Source organism: Trachemys scripta, chromosome 11 (assembly GCF_013100865.1).
Source record: "Trachemys scripta elegans isolate TJP31775 chromosome 11, CAS_Tse_1.0, whole genome shotgun sequence".
NCBI classification, from domain to species: domain Eukaryota; kingdom Metazoa; phylum Chordata; order Testudines; family Emydidae; genus Trachemys; species Trachemys scripta.
Window position 1 is genome coordinate 53,446,805 of NC_048308.1, and position 19,627 is coordinate 53,466,431.

Genomic DNA, 19,627 nt, shown 5'->3' on the forward strand with positions numbered 1-19,627 from the left:
TAGCAGCTGCTTTCATGTATAGATTTCTCACAAATATCAGGAACTGGAGAGGAACCATGGGTATCATGTGTTATATTCTTTCAACTAGAAAGGGCAACTAGTAAGGCTTTTTTAAAAGAATCAGGAGATTTGGATGCAGATTTTAAAGTAGATGGGAGGTTGTAAACGTAGATTGGGATCACAATGATCGTACCCAGGTCCACTAAAAATCATGACATCTTCCATCCTTCACAAGCCCCTTCTTTTGTGTGTGTGACAATATGCACAGGGTCATCCTTCCTCACTAATTCTGGGAAGTCCAGCCATCCGTAGATAACAAATGAGCTCCATTAGGAAGAACACTATACTTTAAGAAACTAGAATATATAACTTAATAGAGGAGACCAGGAGAGGGGAAAGGACAGGTATTAAGTGGGAATAAAAGTTGAGGGAAGAACAGGGACTTCAAATCGGGGGAGTGATGGGAGAGAGACAAAAGAAAGAAGGAAATGATGAACACAAATGGAGAAAGATAGGGAACATAATAAAGGAGGGGAGAGTGGGAAACAAAGGTAATATTTGAAACAAATATGGAGAAAAATATTTCAAGCATTGAAGGAGTTCTGAAAAATGGAAGAGAAGAGAGACGAATAAGAGGAGAGAAAGTGTCACACTAAAATGCCCCACATGGGGTCCCCTGAGTAAGCACCAGCGTTGTATCTTGCTAATGTTTTTATATGTATTGGAAAATATCTTGGGAAGGGTTGAAGGTGTGAATGTGGAGTGGAAGATTCCTTTGCAGGTTACAAGAGGCCGAAGGGGGAGGAAGGGAGAAAGGAATGGGTTAACTCAAGGATCCTGCAAGGCCCGAAGATAAGGAACGAAACTGCAGCCCAAGGCCAGCGCACACAAACAAGCTCTCTGCTGCTAACGGCCAGAAGCCTGGGTCTCAACCCCGGCCAGCCATAAGAAAGGAGAACTGAGCCAAACAAAACTGAAGGGGTGCAAAACTTGTAAAACTGCGAAGGTCAGTAAGTTAAAAAACAGTCTCTCGACCCTGAGACCGGTGTGTTTCGGGGAAACTAAGGGAGCCGCGGAAGGCAGGTTCGGACTGGTACTGAGAGCACGGTGGACAAGGGTCCCTGGACGAAAATGTCCCCGGAAGAATCCAGGGCTTAAAACCCTCCCAAGAGCTGAGGTAAGTCGGAGATTTACAACGGACCCTAGACGACCTCTGCACAGGGCAGAACTCTTGTCTACCCTTTCCCCTCTTCTTCTTATGTTACACCCAGGCTTGGCCAGACTTGGATTGTGCGTGAGTAAGTATGAAAGTGCATCAGGGCTCGGGCACTAACGCTTTCTTCCTCCCTCTGAGTGACGTGGGGCACGCCTAGCACTCACTGCTGTTATTTGGTTAATAAAGCCTTAAACTTAGTCACTTGGTGTGCTCTTTCATCTCCTCCCCTAAAGATCCTGCGGCCTCAGCCTGATCACGTCAAGCCCCAGGCAGATTGGTAACATAAATCTGTCACGAAAGATACTTACAACTACTGCTCATGCAGTGCTTCCCTCAATCCCTCCCACTGTGTGTCGATCATGGGGATGTTGCCTTGTTCTCAGATGACATTCTCATCACTTCTTTTGTGAAAGTCAGTAGTGTAACATCTAATTAACTTCTTGGCACCTCCAGCAGTCCCTGACATCCCCTTCCCCCACTGCCAACAATGAAATTATGGCACTGAGAGAGACCCTGATTGTTGGCTTCAAGGGGTTAACTTTAACAATGGAAAAGCCTTCATTAAGGAAAAATCTCACTGACTTTCTAACTTAAAATTGCCTGACAAAATGGAGGACTCAGGTTACTTCCTGAGTATATAATTATATAATTCTGCTGGTTTAATTCATTCAAACTGCCATCTAAGCATCATCTTCCCTTATATTAGCAACAGAAGCAACATTGATAATGAGCTCAGAAAGTCAAGAGAAGAAGGGGAAATTCATATTAACAGAGTGAAAGGAATTGCTACAGACTAGCCTGGTGTTCACTATATGCCACCATTAATAACCATAATAACTAAAAAGTTGGCAGCTGCAGAACATTTTTATGCAAATGGCCTACATTAGCCATTTACATAGCTTCCTAACGTGAGAGAGTAAAGAAGCTGAAACACACACACAATTCTTCAACATGCTGATTGAATAAGTGCTAATAAGCTGAGCCATATCAGGTAGAAACAGGACAGTAAATGACTGCAAACGGATGGCTCTATGCAGACAGAAAGTAGGGTTCTCCTTGTCTCGCTCTCGCTAAATGGCTGATGAGCTGAACTCTCCATTGATCAACATCAATTTTATTTTTACCTGCATTAGAATGATGGAAGTCAGTATCCTCTCCAGCTCCATCAATGGCATGTGGGTGCTCTTCAGGCCTCTCATTAGTCATCGTTCGACGAATACTCTGATATCTAGAATTACAAGACTGGATTTACATACGCTATAGGGTGAATATCCCTACATCTGGCACTAGGAAACCCCAACTACTGAAGCTGTTTTAATTGCTTTTTTCATCCGTGTAGCCTAAAATCCACAGATGTCTGATTATTCACAGCCTTCTATGGCCTGGCTTTTTGTGGTTCCTTACCCATTGTTTTTGGCCATTGAACATTAATGGAACATAGATGCTAGTAGCCTGCATCCAGATTCAGGGGGACATTCAGAAGAACCACACTTAAGACCCACTGGTTCACAAAAGACGGCACAGAGCTACTTATGGTAGCAGCTGGGACCTAGTCCTCATACTGGGTTGTAAAATGCCAAGCACGCTTTTGGTACTATAAACTTAATCACTGACAACAATTCTCACCGGCGATTCAGCTGCTCCATTTGCTGTATAGAATTTGACCTCTGGAGGATCTGTGGGGCTGGAGGAGCTGTGGGTCGCTGCCATGTTGTTGTTCTGTTTACATGATCCACATAGAATATCCTCCCATGGCTGTCGATTCGGGCCTCCCAGTCTGAACAGCAATAAATCGTTATAAGGTATGACTTTTTCTTTAAATTTTGCTACTTTTAAACTAAACCTGTTGTCCTGAGTTTCTATTTCTCTTCTTGAAGATTCCTTCGATCCAGCACTTTTTGATTGCCCTCTGTCTACATGACTCATAGCTAAAACCCCAGGCTTTTCTCAGATGTTATTCTGCAAATCAACCTGCCACTGTAGTGAGTTTTTACAGAATTCACATTTAATATGGATTATCCAATATGTACTGATACTCCACTGACTAGGGGGTGTATGACCCTAAGCCGAATCTGTGTGTTCACACCCTATGCACTAGTGCAATGATATGCCTTGTGAGCTATCATTTGAAAACTACCACCACTCTGGTCAATAATATCATTGTAAAATATATGTGACAATGCTGTATGTGAAATTATGGATACTCATTGATATTATGCTTTAAAGTCTGTGACTAATAGGTGTTTAAACCAGGCATGCCAGGTGGAGTGGATTAACAGGTTTTGTCCAGAAAAACGGAAAGAGGGTGACACCTCAAACCAGGTGTGGCCAAATTCAGTGGGCTATTTATTTGTATCGTGGGTGGAGATAATTTGCACTTTAGCAATCACCAGCAGAGGAGGAACCAGCATGGAGCCTTATCCTCCAGAACCCAAGACTCCTTTACTCAGCATGAACTAATTAACTTTATTTGGGAGTAGCCTTCAGAAGAATACATTTCAGAGGTTCACTGAAAGGGGGAGCAAACCCCTAAATTATCCTTCACCTTAAGGTGACAAAGAAACCAAGTGATTTGATCTCTGTGATGGGTCCTAGCCATGCCAGTCGGTAAAAATTTGGAAAGAAGACTGTGGGTGAGAGAAAGACCTTCTTGAACAAAGATTGTATCTTGCTAGATGAGTGTTTTCACTTTTATTTGCTTGTAACCTTTATTTTTTACTTGATATCAATTAACCGGTGCTCTTCTGTGCATAAATTTGTTTTACTTTTAATCTAAATGAACCCAGTGCTGTGTTTGAAGTGAAGTGATGGTTAACTCTGATTAAAGTAACAAGCTGTTCTTTTGTCTCTTTAAAAAGAACCAATAAACCTTACTGCTTCCTTAAGTGTTCCAGAGGAGGGCTAGATGCTTCCAGGCAGCCAGACGGTTTTGGGAAATTCAGGACTGGAGTGTATGAAAGTAGTAACCACGGCTTGTGGAGACCAAGGTGGAGCACAGGCTGTGTTGTAGGCAGGCTACTGGGCCGAGGCTGCACAGCACCCAGACACAAGGGAACTGCATGCTTGTCTGCTGGCGCCCAGGATGTGAGCCACAGCAGCAGAACATTTAAGGCACTTCGGGTTACAGGCAGACAGTGACACAACCCCTCAGTGGGTTTGTACCCCAAAACATTACAGAGCGTGAATCCCAAATTAAACAATTCAAGATCTTTGGGTTCACTCACTTCACTGACTGTATCACGGCATACTGCAGATGAAGTTTAGGGCAGGCCAGAAGGCCGGCTCAAGTTCCATGCACCAACTGAGCTCCATTTAAGCCCGAATTTATAGACTTAAGCAGAACTTCAGTGGTGTTAGGCCCCTGCTGGCCCTCTGAATTGCACCTTTATAGAAGAGAGGTGACCTTTGTAAATCTTAACTAGTTGTTTTGATTTTGGTACCTAGTGGTCGGTTTTTTCAGCTGTCAATAACAGTAAGGCATATTAGTTAATGATACATAATGTGTATTTCACTGTGATAAATTACTCTTTAGAGAGGAAAGATTATATTAAATGCTCTTCCAGTGCTGCAATGTATTACTATGATAAATGAAAAACCACATTCACACACACAACAGAGTACTAACCACAGACTGTGGAAAACAACCAGGCCCATTCCTAGGGAAAGCAACAAATAAATGGTAGGAGACAACCTTGATTACTTACATAGAAGCTCGTTTACCTCTCAGCATAGGCACAGCCAATTGACCAAAAGTAATTAAGCCTGGTAAAACTAAATTTTTCGGAGTGCTGTAACCTCTTACTTGGCTTTCCAAGAGGACTGCCAATTTCAGAGTATATAGAGATTTTATATTCTGGTGAAAAAGGCCTTTCTAGAGGGAAATTTGCCTCTACTTAGCACATATTCTCCACTCCTCTCTTCAAATCAAGTCTGCAGCTGAACAGTGTTGTGCAATAAGGTCCCAATCCAGCAAAGCACTTGTGCACATGCTTGACTTTGAGCATGTAACTTGTCCCATTTTCTTCAAGTTAAGCACTGGCTTAAGTGCTGCAATGCATTGCAGAGGGATAGTTCAGTGGTTTGAGCATTAGCCTGCTAAACCCAGGGTTGTGAGTTCAATTCTTGAGGGGGCCACTTAGGGATCTGGGGCAAAATCAGGACTTGGTCCTGCTAGTAAAGACTTGATGACCTTTCAGGGTCCCTTCCAGTTCTAGGAGATAGGATATCTCCATTTATTATTATTAAGACCTCAATGCCATTACTGAGGCAACTACTTAGATTACTGCCACCTTCAATCAATTAAACTGGATGCAAATGTGTTTACAAAAATATATTTTTAAAACAAAAGCTTGAAGGTACAGTGAATTTGCATAATTTCTATGCAGTTAATCAAGTTTTTATAGTACCAGGTTATCTGTTTTTTGCTTTCCCTATTAACATAATGAGTAATTTGTAAAATCAGCATATGGCATATGTATATTGCATAAATAATATATTTTTTCTAATTTTTGAACATAACTATATGGCAACTGGAATAACTATCTTTTCCTCTGTCGCAGCCTGATGTAACAAACCTAGAACGTATTCCAAAGCACCTTGAGACAGTGGTATGCTGCCCACAACCTTTGACTGAATAAGCATGTTCCATTACAGTGAGTGTTTGCCCCAGATAACGTCACAATAATGTAACATTCAAGCACATTTTCAGACAGAAAAACTGAATCCAGAGGGTGTTCAGTATTTTTTTCTGGTTTAAGTTTTATTCATAGTAGTAGATGGATGATCTGTATAAACCCTTGCATGTGCCTTGATTTTTTTCCCTTTCTAAATATTTATACAAGTATGGCGGGGGGGGGGGGGGATATCAAGGCTCAGTACTGGGTACAAACACACACACCCCCTCATAGTAAATGACAGTGTTGGAATATTATATTGCAACACAAAATGTAAATATTATGAGATATTTTTAAAGGCAACAATTATAGCAGACACAGCTTATGAGAAAAATAAGCAGTTTCTATATACATCACTGCAGTATAAAAGGCACCTCTCAAATGTTTCTAATTTATTATATCTTGACCTGATCTCATCTAAATATTTCCTGTAAATGTTCTGTATCCTGTCAGTCAGAAAAGTGATGAAAATGCCAAAAGTACCTATCTCCCCCAGGCAGGACTCTGAAAAGAAATACTGTGTTATGAGAAATTTTAAAATAAGATGTAGGGTGCTAACATTCTCTTTGGCTGACCTGGTAGTTGGGGATTTTTGAATGACAACACTATCATGACCATTTGCTGTAATAGAATCAAACTGGAGCAAGAGGATAATGGGCTTCATTCAGCACTCCTCCTAGGTCTCATTACTATGCCAACACAATCCTATTCCACATGGCAAGATGAATATCCTTCTTTTTATTAAATTCAATGGGCAAAATCCTGATCCCATTAAAGTCAAAGGGCGTTTCTTTTCTGCTGTTTGACATCAGTCTTCAAAACCACCTGCCTACTCTCCCCACCCCTTGTGAAACAAAGAATAAGAAGTCAGGGCTGGTATAGGTTTGTGATTGTCTATGAAGGGGATGTTCGTAACTGGCCTCCATATTTTCTGGGGGGGGGGGAGAAGCGGGGGTAAACAATGTTTCCTCACTAGCAGTGTACAGGTAGATGCTATAATCCTTCCCCTTCAAATATTTAATACTGACTGGGTTATAACTGGGCCAGGGTTATTCATGTGCATTAGTCAAGTAATTGAAAGCAACATGCTAGCCACATATACAATACTGAGTGACTATTTCTAAGCCAATTTAGAGGCATCCAATAGTTAGGTTAACATCTAGGTTTACTTTATGTCCAGAGTGTCTTCATTTCCTCCACAAAACAAAAACAATTAAAATAACAAAATGTCTTAATTTCTTTTTACACCTAATTGTATCACCATTCTACTAATGATCACTCTCTGGATCCATCAACAATGACAAAGTCCCAGGTCAGCCAAAGAGAACATTAGCACCCTACACCTACTGTATCTCATGCATTGTACATAATAAATATATCCCAGGACACAGCAGCTGAAAGCAGGAAGGCTAACGCTTCAGGTGCTAGCTTTCCAGTTGATCCTGGAACTCCAGTTAGCACTGTGTGTCACAGAGTTACGTTATTTCAGTGGAAATCTCCACCAGCTTTGAAGTACCCCGCAGCTTCCAGAGTCCTTGGATATCTTTGCTTCCTAGCCCCCACCACAGCACATCACCCCACATCGCTACTCATCTGGATCACAAGTTGAAAAGGCAGTTTCTTTCCCCCGTAGATCTCTACCAATTTCATTTAGTGGACCACCACAAGAGGTTTAATCAGCATAGCACATTGTGGTACTTCCTAAACCAAACACAGTCTCTCTTACAAAAGATTTCATAGCCTTGTTCCCCACACAGAACTCCTCTGCTGATCTTAGTTCTCGTTGAATTACAGGGCCACATTACTCCTAGAGTAGCTTATATCCTGAACGCTTGGATTAAAGTAAAACAGAATCTCACTTGGTGGCAGAGCCTCATCCACTCTCTGATATCGGCTAGCATCCTGACGTACTGACGGTAGTGACCTCAAATTCTGATGGCCATTGGCTTGGGAACCTAGAATTAAACAGAGAAGACATTCAGTTATTTTTTCATTCAGTGCTAAGAAGCTGTTGACTGGCCTCTGAATTGAACAGCACAGTGAATATGGATTCTGTCTGTAATTTCAAGTCTCAGAGGGGGCACCAACTCACATCTGGCTCCTCAGACAGCACACAGACCACATGAGACCATCGGGGAAACCCAGTTCAAATACAGTAACTGCTGCTTTAAGATCTTAAGGCCAAATTCTATATTGGGGTCCATGGCTGCAACTCCACTGATTTCAGTAGAATTACGCAAATTTACACCACAAGGGAATTTGGCACTTAGTGGCTGGATAATAGGACAACAGAGGTCTATTGACAATACTTTAACAAGATCGCCCACTAAAATAATTTCCTTTAGTTGTGTAAGCAAGGGGTGAGGGCTGCTCAGTGAGAAGGAATGATTGATTCTACTTATTGATTTGTTCCCTTAAATAAAAGTTCATACTCCTAACTAAAGGGGATAGACAACGTCATTTGTCAAGCTATCTTATATTACTAAGTGCACTTCACTGGAAAGTTTTACACATTGTTGCTGAAAAATATACCAACCACACTGAAAGTATACACAACTTGTACACTCTGGGTGAAATCCTGGCACTACTGGAATCAATGACAAAACTTCCATTGACTATAATGGGGCTGGGATTTAACTCTCTATGTAGGTGGCGTGTGAGGATTCTGAGAGAGTCTGAGAATATCGTTCCCAGGGATATTTTGGTGCAATTTGGTACATTCAGAAGTCTAAATGTTGCTCTTCAGAAGTATTTGATGTACTTGCGATAAGCCTTCCCTGGCAGGGATGACTTACTGTAGCAGTATCCAGCATGTGATCAACTCCATCAGAGGCTGGCGGTCATCCCAGGCCTCCGCAAATATGGTGGTGAAGTGCTACCAAGGAACTCCCAAGAGTCCCCACTTCATCACCAGAAAAAGGAAGTGAATGAATACATGGTAAAAATTGTAACTAGGGACAAGTTATTTATTATAATATATTACTACCTACACTGAAGTTAGGTATGACACACAATTTTTAAATCCTGAATTAGCTTTACAAGTAATTGTTGTAAATAGAATGAATGTATGAAATCTTTTCCCATGGAGAGACATGCTTGAGCAGGTCAGAATTTGTAAATAAAAGGGGAAATCAGCTTTAAATCTGATAAATAATTCTTTAAAAAATAGAGCTTTTGTTCTCTTTGCACTTTATGATACATAAAGATTTGTTTTCCCCTTTCCCCAAAACAATCAAAGTGCCAGGAGCTCAATTTCTTATGTATTAGTTTTCTGATTTGTTTTTCGCCCCCATTAATAATTTTGATTAGCCAACACAGTAAAATGATCTGATTTCTTTTCCAAGATACACTTTCCATTTCAATTTTTTTAAATCTGATTTTCAAAACCATAACAAATTGATTAAAATACTATTAAAATGTTTTTTTTTAAAATCAGACTATTTCAAACCCCACCAAGAACAGAACTATTTTGAAATTTTTATGAATTAAGTATTTTTAAACAGCTCTTCTAATGACTGCAGAAAAGCCTTCTCACTCAAAAACCAGTCCCATTTATTGTCTCCATAGTAATTACCTCCACTAGCTCCTTCAACTTGTGTAGCTCCCTCCTCGCCAGCAGCTTGGGTACCTCCAGTTTCTTCATCCTGACACTGGCTACTTGCGGCGGCAGCCTGCAGACTCCTCCTCCTCTGCCAAATTTCTTCTGATTCATCTCTATCCTGTAATTCACCTCCTTCAGCTAGCTGCCGAGCCTCCTCTTGACTGCTGGGTAACCGCACCGCAGGTAAAGAGCCAGGAGTGCACACAGAGTCCTGTGTTTCTGCAGCAGGCTCACTTCTGGTCCCATGGGTGGCACAAGCTCCCTCTTCCTCTTCCTGAGAAGAAAAGGCAGGAGTCTCAGAAAATCTGGCACTTTCAAAAGAAGAACACCGAGTTTCGACTGAGGAGAGACGTGTAGTCACACTTTCATTGCAAGAACTGTCTGCCCCTTCCACATCACTCTCTCCTTCTGGCCTGGTGCTGGCCTCACTGACACTTTCGGTGCGAGCAGGATCACTGTGCTCAGTTTCTGAGGATACCTGGGAAGGTTCAGATCCTTGGTCAAGGGATTCCGTTTCACTAATACCTCTTCTACTACCAATGGCAGAGTCTGAAGCTCCCATGTCTGCACTGCTAGTAGGCTGCTCTGCCACCTGACAGGCACACAATTCGCTGCCAGCCCATTCTACCGACAGATTATTCTGAGAATCTGGCTGGCCTTCACCTTCTTCTCCTGCAAACTCTGATGGTGGAAGCCCTTGGAGAGTCTCCTGCTGGTTATCAGAGGGCTGCAAAGGAGTTTCGAAGGCTGGTGCTTTCCCATCCTCTGCAGGACCTTGCATTATCTGATTTGATGATGAGTAACTTAAAAAATTTCCTTCAACACTCCTTGTAGCACCATTAAACATTACTAAACCGCCATCTTCTTCCAAGGAAGACTGAAAATCCAGATCTTTATGCAACTCATGCTCCTCTTCATCTGAGTCAATGTGAAGCATAGCATTAAGTCTCGTGTCAGTAGGAAAACTACTCCTTAGTTTTGGGGATGCCCCAAGTGAACGCTCACTGCAGGCAGATGTCCCAGGTCTGGGATGACTATTATGTTCTATTGCATCCAAATAGTCATTCAATGAGTCCTGGCGACCTCTGTTAGGTGACGACCTTGCAGCAGTAGACGTTAACTCTTCCTGGTCCATTTCCAGAGTTGTACTAGTCCTTAAAGAATGTGTAAGGACTGCATTTCCAACAGATTCCTCAAGGATTGGACCATTTAAACACATTGGAAGTGTGTCATGGTTCCCTGCTGGCATGTCCTCATCATCAGAAGGGCTTCCTAAGTCTTCATTCACAGAGTTCACTCCTAGCAAAGTACCAACTGTTTCTGGTGAAGCATCTGCAATGAAACACAAAGACTGGGAATGAAACACATGAATACATCCATTCAGTTAATTCTAATATCTCTGCACAACACGATGCTATAAAAACACACTTCTGTTAAGATACCCATTCGCTGCATACAAACAGTGAAGTGAAGAAAAACCTCACCAAAAAAAAAAAAAAAAAAAAATCTGTACTCCTACTCATGAAGGATCAACATTTGTAGAATTTGCTCAATATAAGTTTAACCTATTTTATACAATAAAGGAAACACGATATGCATGAAGTATCATTATAAAGGACTCCCATCCTGCTCTTATATATTCAGCACATTGCCAAAATTGGCTCTTATACAAAACAAGGTAAAAACCTGTTTTCTAAAGTCTGTGCTCTTGTTCCTAAGAGCAGAATCTGCACAGAAGCTGAGACTGACATTAACTGCAACATTAACTGCCTTATGGGGCAGTCACAAACTGTACAAATATCACACTCTGTACAGAACAGTTTTATATTTACTTAGAGTTTTTTTCCCCTCTTTAGAAAAGGAGGATCTAAAGTTCCATGGACAATAAGGGTATGTCTACACTTCAAAAATGACCCACAGCAGCAAGTCTCAGAATCCAGGTCAACTGACTCAGGCTCGTGGGGCTTGTGCTACAGGGCTAAAACCAGTAGTTGAGATGTTTGAGCTGGGGCTGGAGCCTGGGCTCTGTAACCCAGGGAGGGAGTAGAATTACAGGGAATATCTACACAGCAGCTAGATACCCTTGGCTGACCTGTGCCAGCTGACTCGGGCTGTGGGCTGTTTAGTTGCTGTGTAGACTTCCAGGCTTGGGCTGGAGCCCAAGCTCTGGGACCCTTTCACTTCTCAGGGTCCTAAAGCCTGGCTCCAGCCCGAGCCTACACAGCAGTGAAATAGCCCCACAGCCCACGCCCCACAAGCCCGAGTCAGCTGGCACGAGCCATCTATGGATGTCTAGTTCCTCTGTAGACATATCCTCAGAGACATTTTTACACTTTAGGAATTGAAAAGGATGTATGAGGCCAACTACTCTCCCTACAATGAAAATACAGTATGCCAAGTACATTCAAATATATCAGTAATAATAAAAGTAGAAAATAAGTAGGATAAAATTAGTATTTAGTAGTACTACTACTAATAATCTTTGAAACGTTTGGTCCATCACTTTCACACAAAGCTTTTCTATAATAGGGGCACTATTCACAACAGGATTAGTATGTGTAACAGGTAGTCATAGTACATAATGATTTTCTCTACCCAATCATTAGTGTGCACAGGTTTTAAATCTCACCTTCATGAATGGAAGATGTAATCTCGACTCTGAATTGGAGATACCCACTTACATGGTCAGCTGGGAGCCTTCTGCCAAGGTTATAGCTAAGAATCTGGTCTCTGCAGAGAAGAAAAAAATACTGTTCTCTAGACTTTTTACTATTATTTTATTTTTCAAATGTTTTACATCACAGGTTCCTGTCAGAGAGGTGCGACATAATAAAAGGTAATAGAGAATCATGAATTCATAAAAGTGAGCATCACGTTAGTTTGTGTAACAGAGCATGCAGACTGTACACTTCCTAAAAGACAATTAATTACCAGATAAAGCAACATAGCATATCCATCAACTATGCTTTTGTCCTTATTCCAAATATAAATGGTGCACTGGCAACTTTCATCCACCCACAAATCTTCTCTTAATTGAAAAACAAACAACAACAAAAATGTGTGCACTTTAAGATTTCAAAACCTTTTTATTTCTGAAATCATTCTGCCCTCTGGTGGTTTTCACTGCACAGAAAATATTTTTAATTATTTACCTGAACAAGAGACACTATAATTTTTATTTTTAGGTTCCAATTCAACAAAGCACTTATGCATACATTTAACTTTAAGCATATGCTTAAATCTATTCCTATTCAGCAAAGCTCTTATGCACGCACTTAAATTTAAACATGTGCTTAAGCCTTAGTAACTTCAATGGGACTTAAACAAGTGCTTCCTGAATTGGGTTTTAGGATGAGATTCTGAACAGCATAGAACTCACAGCCCGGGGTCCTCTCCAACATAATTTAGACAGCTGTGGGGGCCTTGTCTAAGGCCTTGTTTACATGGGGAAGTTTTCCCAGTATAGTTATACTGGTGTAACCCTCCATTTGGACATACTTATTCCAACATGAGTGAGACTTTTTCTGGTTCAGCTTAAACCCCTTCCCAAACAACAAACTAAACCAAAAAAAAAAAAAAAGCCACTTTTATACCGGCGTAAGTGTTTCCACATGGGGGGGTAGGGCTAATATCAGTATAACTATAGTGGTTTAAATTCACATCTTTGGATATATATATAAAAAAAAAAAAAAACCTTGTGCAGACAAGGCTTAAATTGCAGCAGCCTTTCCTGGCTATTCTATGGGTCACAGTACCAACTGAAATCTCCACATCATTGCATGCTGCAGCCCTGTTACAGACACGCCACTCCTGTCCTCAATCAGGCCAGGGCATAGGAGGGGATCCTCAGAAGACAGCCTTTTGGCTATCTTTCACAGCTCCTGTGCTGGCATAATCCTCCTCCAGATGGAAAAAGAGATTTTAGAGCTTCTTTATGCTACTCCAGCCATTTTACGCCACATAACCGGGCCAGAATGGGGCGTGAGAATCACACCCTTAGGGCCTACATTAGGACAGGCCATATTAACATCTGCTTGGTATTCAAATTAAAAAAAAAGTGTCACTAGCATTGGCTATTTTTCATATTTTCCACAACAGCTACACAAAATTCAAAATGTGTTGGCACTTTAACTACACAAATATGCAGAGTATTGGTGCTGCCACACAATGCCAGAAATCAGGACCAATTTCAAATACAGACAAGGCCTAAATTAGCACAATGTACCATGAGAATGGCAAGTTCCAAGCTTCAGACATTCCATTACATTCCTATGACTCAAGAGTAACATCACTGACATGGGAAAAAAGCCTGAGCCAGTAATGCTTATTTATGGTTCCTGTGTACAAAACGCAGTATTCCTACTGTGCTCCTCAGACCAAAGCAAGTTTTGTTCAACAGGGCAACCACAGTGTACGTGTATTTTGTGTGTGAAAATAAATCCTGTTTATTCAGTTGATTTGGCACATCTGGTAGGAAATTAGATCTGAGTGGATGATCAATGCAAGAATCTCTTTAAACAGCATTACATTAAATTTACAAAATAAGAGTCTGATTCATCACTGTGTACCTCTGGTTTTATGATGGTGTAATCTACTAGAGTAATTTAGTAGTGAATCAGGACCTTAAATGTTTAAACTGGAAAACGGCCAAATTACTTCATCCCCAGCACGTAACAGGAAAAAGCCCTCATGGGAAGCAAGTACCTTCTCAATAAACACGTCTAGCCCCTTCCACCACTCGATACCAGTGGCTAGATCACAAGTTATCCAGTTAGAGACAAAATACACTTCTAGAATAGCAGTATAATACCTCCTGTGAAATCAGAAGAAGTTTCACTGGTGCAAATTGTGGCTTTGCTTGTCTACATGAGAGGTTTGCACAAGTGCATTTGCACCAGTAGCTGAAATTGAGGCTAATTCTATGTGGAGATAAGATGTAACTTAAGGGTATTTAGAGAATGGCAGCTTCCAGACTTCAGCTTGTATAGTATTTATTCAACATTTACATTCCTCATAATTAGCCAAGGCTCGAAGAAGGAACTTCAGTAATAAATAATTCAAATCTTACAGTTCTAAACTTTCAAAATGGACTTTTATTCAGAAGATGATTCAGTGCTAAAAATGCACTAGGTGGATTAATTAGAATTTGTTTGCATTGTACTCTTCTGTTCTAATAAGGAGGGAGCTTTGTAGAAAGCATCTAGATAGCAGATTGCACAATTCTGTATTTGTGAGAGAAAATACAAAATGAAATCAGTATAGCCCTCAGCACTTAGGAAACTCCAACTGGTGCAGAACGTTGCAGCACATCTCCTCCGCAACACAATGGCTACTGGGAACATATCAAACCTCTCAATCAGTACCTACACTGGCTTCCCAAAGAATATCAAATCAAGTTCAAGGTCTTAGTCCCTACCTTCAAAGATATCCCAGGACTGGGCCCAAGGATACCTAAAAGACCATCTAAAGCTCCGGGATAAAGACTGTAGTCAACAACTTTGTCCTTTGGCACAACTGCACTCCCACACAGACACGCTTTATTCTTGTTGAAAGACAGAACTTTCTCCAGGGGCAGTCCAAGGCTGTGGAATGAACTCCCACTAAGGACTATCACAAACCTCACACCACCTCCCCCTGCAAGTGCGAGGAATACTTATTTGATCTTGCCTTCTCTGATATAAACACAGAGCAACTGGTGTCTAGATAGATAGATAGATACTAACTATATAAAAAAAGAAACTCCGCTGCACATGGTTCTCCCTCTGGGGAGAGGGGGAGAGAACAAAACACGTGACAAATGTGTAGTCACGTAGTTTAACATGCTATTGGAATACTACAGTGACGAGCACAGTAAAAAAAAAAATCAGTATAGGATAAAAAGAAGAGAAGTCTATACTATACAAAGTTAAACCTTTGGGATTTGGATTAATGCCATTTTTTTCAAGCTTTAATTTTAACTAACCCAGGCACAAAATCTTCACCTGTCCTTGAAGTCATCAGGATGATGAAAGATTACATTTTACTAACCTGCCCAAAAAGAAAGACTGACTTTAGCTTACTTCTGACTTTATCATAATTTGTGTACTTTACAGTTATATTGTCTATACTTTTCTTCCAATCAGTTTGTTTCATATACCCATTGCGTTGTCATAACCTTGATTGCAAGCTCACTGGGGAAAGGGCTGTATATCTGTCTAGCGCCTAGCCAATGGGCCCTTGATCACCGACTGGTGCTCCTAGACTAGGGGTGGGCAAACTTTTTGGCCCGAGGGCCACATCTGGGTATGGAAATTGTATGGTGGGCCATGAATGCTCATGAAACTGGAGTTTAGGGTGCGGGAGGGGGTGTGGGCTCCGGCTGGGCATGCGGGCTCTGGGGAGGGGCCAGAAATCAGAAGTTCAGGGTGCAGGAGGGAGCTCCAGACTGGGACAGGAGGGTGTATGGGGGGGGTGAGGGCTCCGTCGGGGGGTGCAGGCTTTAGGGTGCGGCTGGGGATGAAGGGTTGGGGTGCAGGAGGGTGCTCTGGGCTGGGACAGAGGGGTTTGGAAGGCGGGAGGGGGATCAGGGCTGGGGCATGGGGTTGGGGGCACGGGAGGGAATCAGGGGTGCAGACTCCTGGCGGTGCTTACCTCAAGCAGCTCCCAGAAGCGGCGACATGTCCCCCCCTCCAGCTTCTATGCGGAAGCGCGACCAGGCGGCTCTGTGTGCTGCCCTGTCCACAGGCGCTGCCCTGCGGCTCCCATTGGCCGCGGTTCCTGGCCAATGGGAGCTGCAGGGGCAGAGCTTGGGGCAAGGACAGTGTGTGGAACCCCCTGGCTGCCCCTCCACATAGGAGCCGGAGGGGGGGACATGCTGCTGCTTCCGGGAGCTGTGCGGAGTGGGGCAAGCCCCTGACCCTGCTCCCCAGCGGGAGCTCGAGGGCCAGATTAAAACATCTGGAGGGCCGGATGCGGCCCCCGGGCCGTAGTTTGCCCACCCCTGTCCTAGGCACTACTGCAATAAAAATAACAGTAATTACTTGTCCTGGATGAAAGGTCAAAATAATTTTTCAAGACTGTTTTAAAGTAGTTCTAATGCTAACACGTCACCAAATTGAATACCCACCCATTTTCTCCCTGTGTACTTTATATGTAATCCTTCCTCCTCAGAATGATTTAAGATAATGTATATACAACTGAAATACAGAGACTGAAAATGTCTTCCAGAATTTTTGCTTGCAAAACATTCAGAAGAGGAGAACTCCCTGCATATGGATAAGCACACCGAAATCACTACGGTAGTCCCCAGACTTCACACAAAGCACTACTATGAAAGAGAGAGCTAGAAGAACATTTTGAGCATCCATGTGAAAATGAACACATTAAGCAATATTCTGACAGTCGCTCACAGAGTCATTATATTCTTCTAGTGTCGAGTAGTGTGCAAATTTATTAGAATAAGCCTCTTATTCTGATGTATCATTTTATTTAAACTGAGATCTGAATAAAACTATTGAAGTAGAACAAATATAAATATCAGCATTTAGAAACAATAAACAAGCAACGTGATTTTTTTTAAACATAGCACTTCTTAGGAAAGTCAGTTTATATATGAACCTGGGCTACTCTTGATATTATAATAAAGTGTATAGGCAGATCCTTTTAAAAAAAATTACTCAATAGAAGGCACCATCGACATTTTAATGGTATAACATTTTTAAAGAAAATTTACCTGTGTAACTACCACCTTGGGAGACTTAAAAATTAAAATTATTTTCAAATTGAATTTGCCTTTCTCCATTTCTTATTTTGGTTGTAATATCTAGGGAAAATAGGGAAATTCATCTTACCTTAGCCCAAAATTTCCTTTCTTCTAGGGCAAAAGTCCACAGATCCAGCACAATGGGTCTTATTCCTGCTTGTAGATTCTAGGGCTCAGTAACCAGACTTGTCAATCAGTGAGGCTGGGAGTGGCCACACTCCCGAAGACCCAGTCAGCTAGCCAGTCCAAGATAGCTCTACAAAACAGCTTTGGAAGTATGTCCTTTAAAGTTTAATTTACAGGTTAATAAAAAAAAAATCATACAAAAACATTTCATGCTGCAGAGCAACGTGAAAATCCACCCCAAATACACTGTTCCCACAAGTAAAAATTCCACCCCAAGGAAATATAGGTATTGTGCCCATAAAGAAAATGGAGGAGAGAGACACATGAAGCCTCCCTCAGAACCATAATCCTTGTGCTGGGTGGGTTGGATCTGTGGACTTTTCTGCTAGAAGAAAAGAAATTTTTGGATAAAGTAAGAAATTTTCCTATTCTTCTTTATAGGGAAAGTCCACAGATCCATTATAGTGGGATGTCCAAAAGAAGTGTATAACCAGGGAAGGAAAACAAAGAACGAATAAGGAGAGAGGGCTCTCACTGTTTTTTAAATATATTCCAGGGTGAACATATCATACAGACCCCTCCATCCAATGGGAGAGGCTGAGGAAGTCTGCAAAACTTTAAATTTGCAAAACTTAGTGAAGGTGTGAAAAAAACATGACCAGGTAGCCACTGTACATCTATATTTGTACGTTGTATGTATGAATCTTCAGGTCAGGAGGATTCCATGGCTCTGAATGAATGAGCACTTGTCCTTTCGGCCACTTTGCATTGACGCGATCCATCCAGGCCTATAACTTACCACTATGCTATACATACAGACCAGCCCCTTTAGCTGCCCTGTTTGTAAAATACCTTATCAAGGCTAAAAGAGAAGTGTGTTATAAACATATCTGAATATCCTATTTTATGCGTATTGTGTATTTAGTTAGATTTAATTTTCTGGCCTTGGGTGCAGAATTTTGTCCTTCAGCAGATTCTTCTTGTAGAGGTTGCCACTTGAATTGGATGTGAGACCCAGAACTTCCCTTGACAATGTAGGGCCAGCCCCCACTCACTCTGCTTCTTGTGGTTGTCCCGGAGTATGTTATGACATCCCCTCCCCCACCCCAAAAAAACAGCCATGCTTTTGAGCCATGAAAGAAAGTGAACAATTGCAGCTATGGCTTATCAATTTCTTCATCTGGAAGAACACTTCAGTTTCTTTGCTGGGTTCTGGATGCAGATAGGTCCATTGACAGACAGGCAACTCAAGGCTGTCTCTCCCCTTGAAGACATTGGGCTATAGACTCAACTCTCCTGTATTTTTCCTTTGCTTTCTTAACTGATATTTATTTCCTCTTTATATGAGGTGCTTGAGTATACAGCAGATTTCTTTTTTTTTCTTGTTTTTTTAAATATGCCCCAGGAACAGAGATTAGAAGCGCGCAGCCATATTGAAGATCTGGCACCACCTTGTTGATAAAAGCCATTGCTGAAGTGCTGTAAGACACTACCGGTACATCTTGGCTGGTCAAGACTGGACTCTTAAAACCTGATTGCTCTGTTGGAGGTCTCATTTTCCATTATCCTTGGATAAAATGGTTCCCTCAATAAGGTTCCCTGTTCTTGAAGCTGGCATGGATTTTCTTCACCAATCCTTTCTGACTGCAACACGCTGTGACTTTCCAAGTACTCCTTGGCACTGGGGCAAGGGAAAGCAGGAATGATGGGTACTACAAACTCAAGATATTTAGAAATTTATGGAGAAAATAATCCACATGAAGTCTCTCTTTCAACAGAATGTTATTGCTAGAGCCCTTCATTCTTATCCAAGACATTAGAACCATGATAGATGTGACTACAGAATGGGTGACATTGTGACTTCTGAGCACTGGCTTCTGAATCCTGATCTCTGATAGAAATAAACGCCTCTGGAAGTGGATATCTATGACTACTCCCAGAAGTAATATTGATTGCATGACATCATTGGGATGTTGGTGATATTGCCAAAAAACATGTTGTTCCAAAAAATCTGAACTGCGTAATGGCTGCTTTGTGGGCCTTTTCAGGAACAGTAATCTGATGGATGGGACACCTTATGTGTATATGGAACCCTGTCTGCTCGAGAAAAAAACAGCATTGACTTGCATTTTGGAAAACACCCCTAAAAAGGCAGGTAGGCCCAGGAATAAAGAGGTATAGTTGGTAACTTTGTCTGTTGCATGTCACACTGATATCTCCTCTGAGAGGGTCGCATAAGAGTATGTAAATAGGTGTTCATCAGATAAATT

General features: G+C 41.6%; 1 protein-coding gene across 5 annotated transcripts in view; it reads right to left on the bottom strand.

Annotated features, from left to right (window-relative positions):
* The window catches only part of HECW2 (HECT, C2 and WW domain containing E3 ubiquitin protein ligase 2), a 245,333-nt gene that overhangs the window by 66,767 nt on the left and 158,939 nt on the right, over positions 1-19,627 (bottom strand). For all 5 annotated transcript variants that reach the window (XM_034785543.1, XM_034785544.1, XM_034785546.1 and 2 more), the window contains 5 exons: positions 12,120-12,220; positions 9,464-10,822; positions 7,749-7,844; positions 2,843-2,993; positions 2,341-2,444 (listed from right to left, as the gene is read on the bottom strand). In XM_034785543.1, coding sequence (XP_034641434.1) covers positions 2,341-2,444; positions 2,843-2,993; positions 7,749-7,844; positions 9,464-10,822; positions 12,120-12,220 — 1,811 coding nt within the window. The remainder of the gene's footprint in view (positions 1-2,340; positions 2,445-2,842; positions 2,994-7,748; positions 7,845-9,463; positions 10,823-12,119; positions 12,221-19,627) is intronic.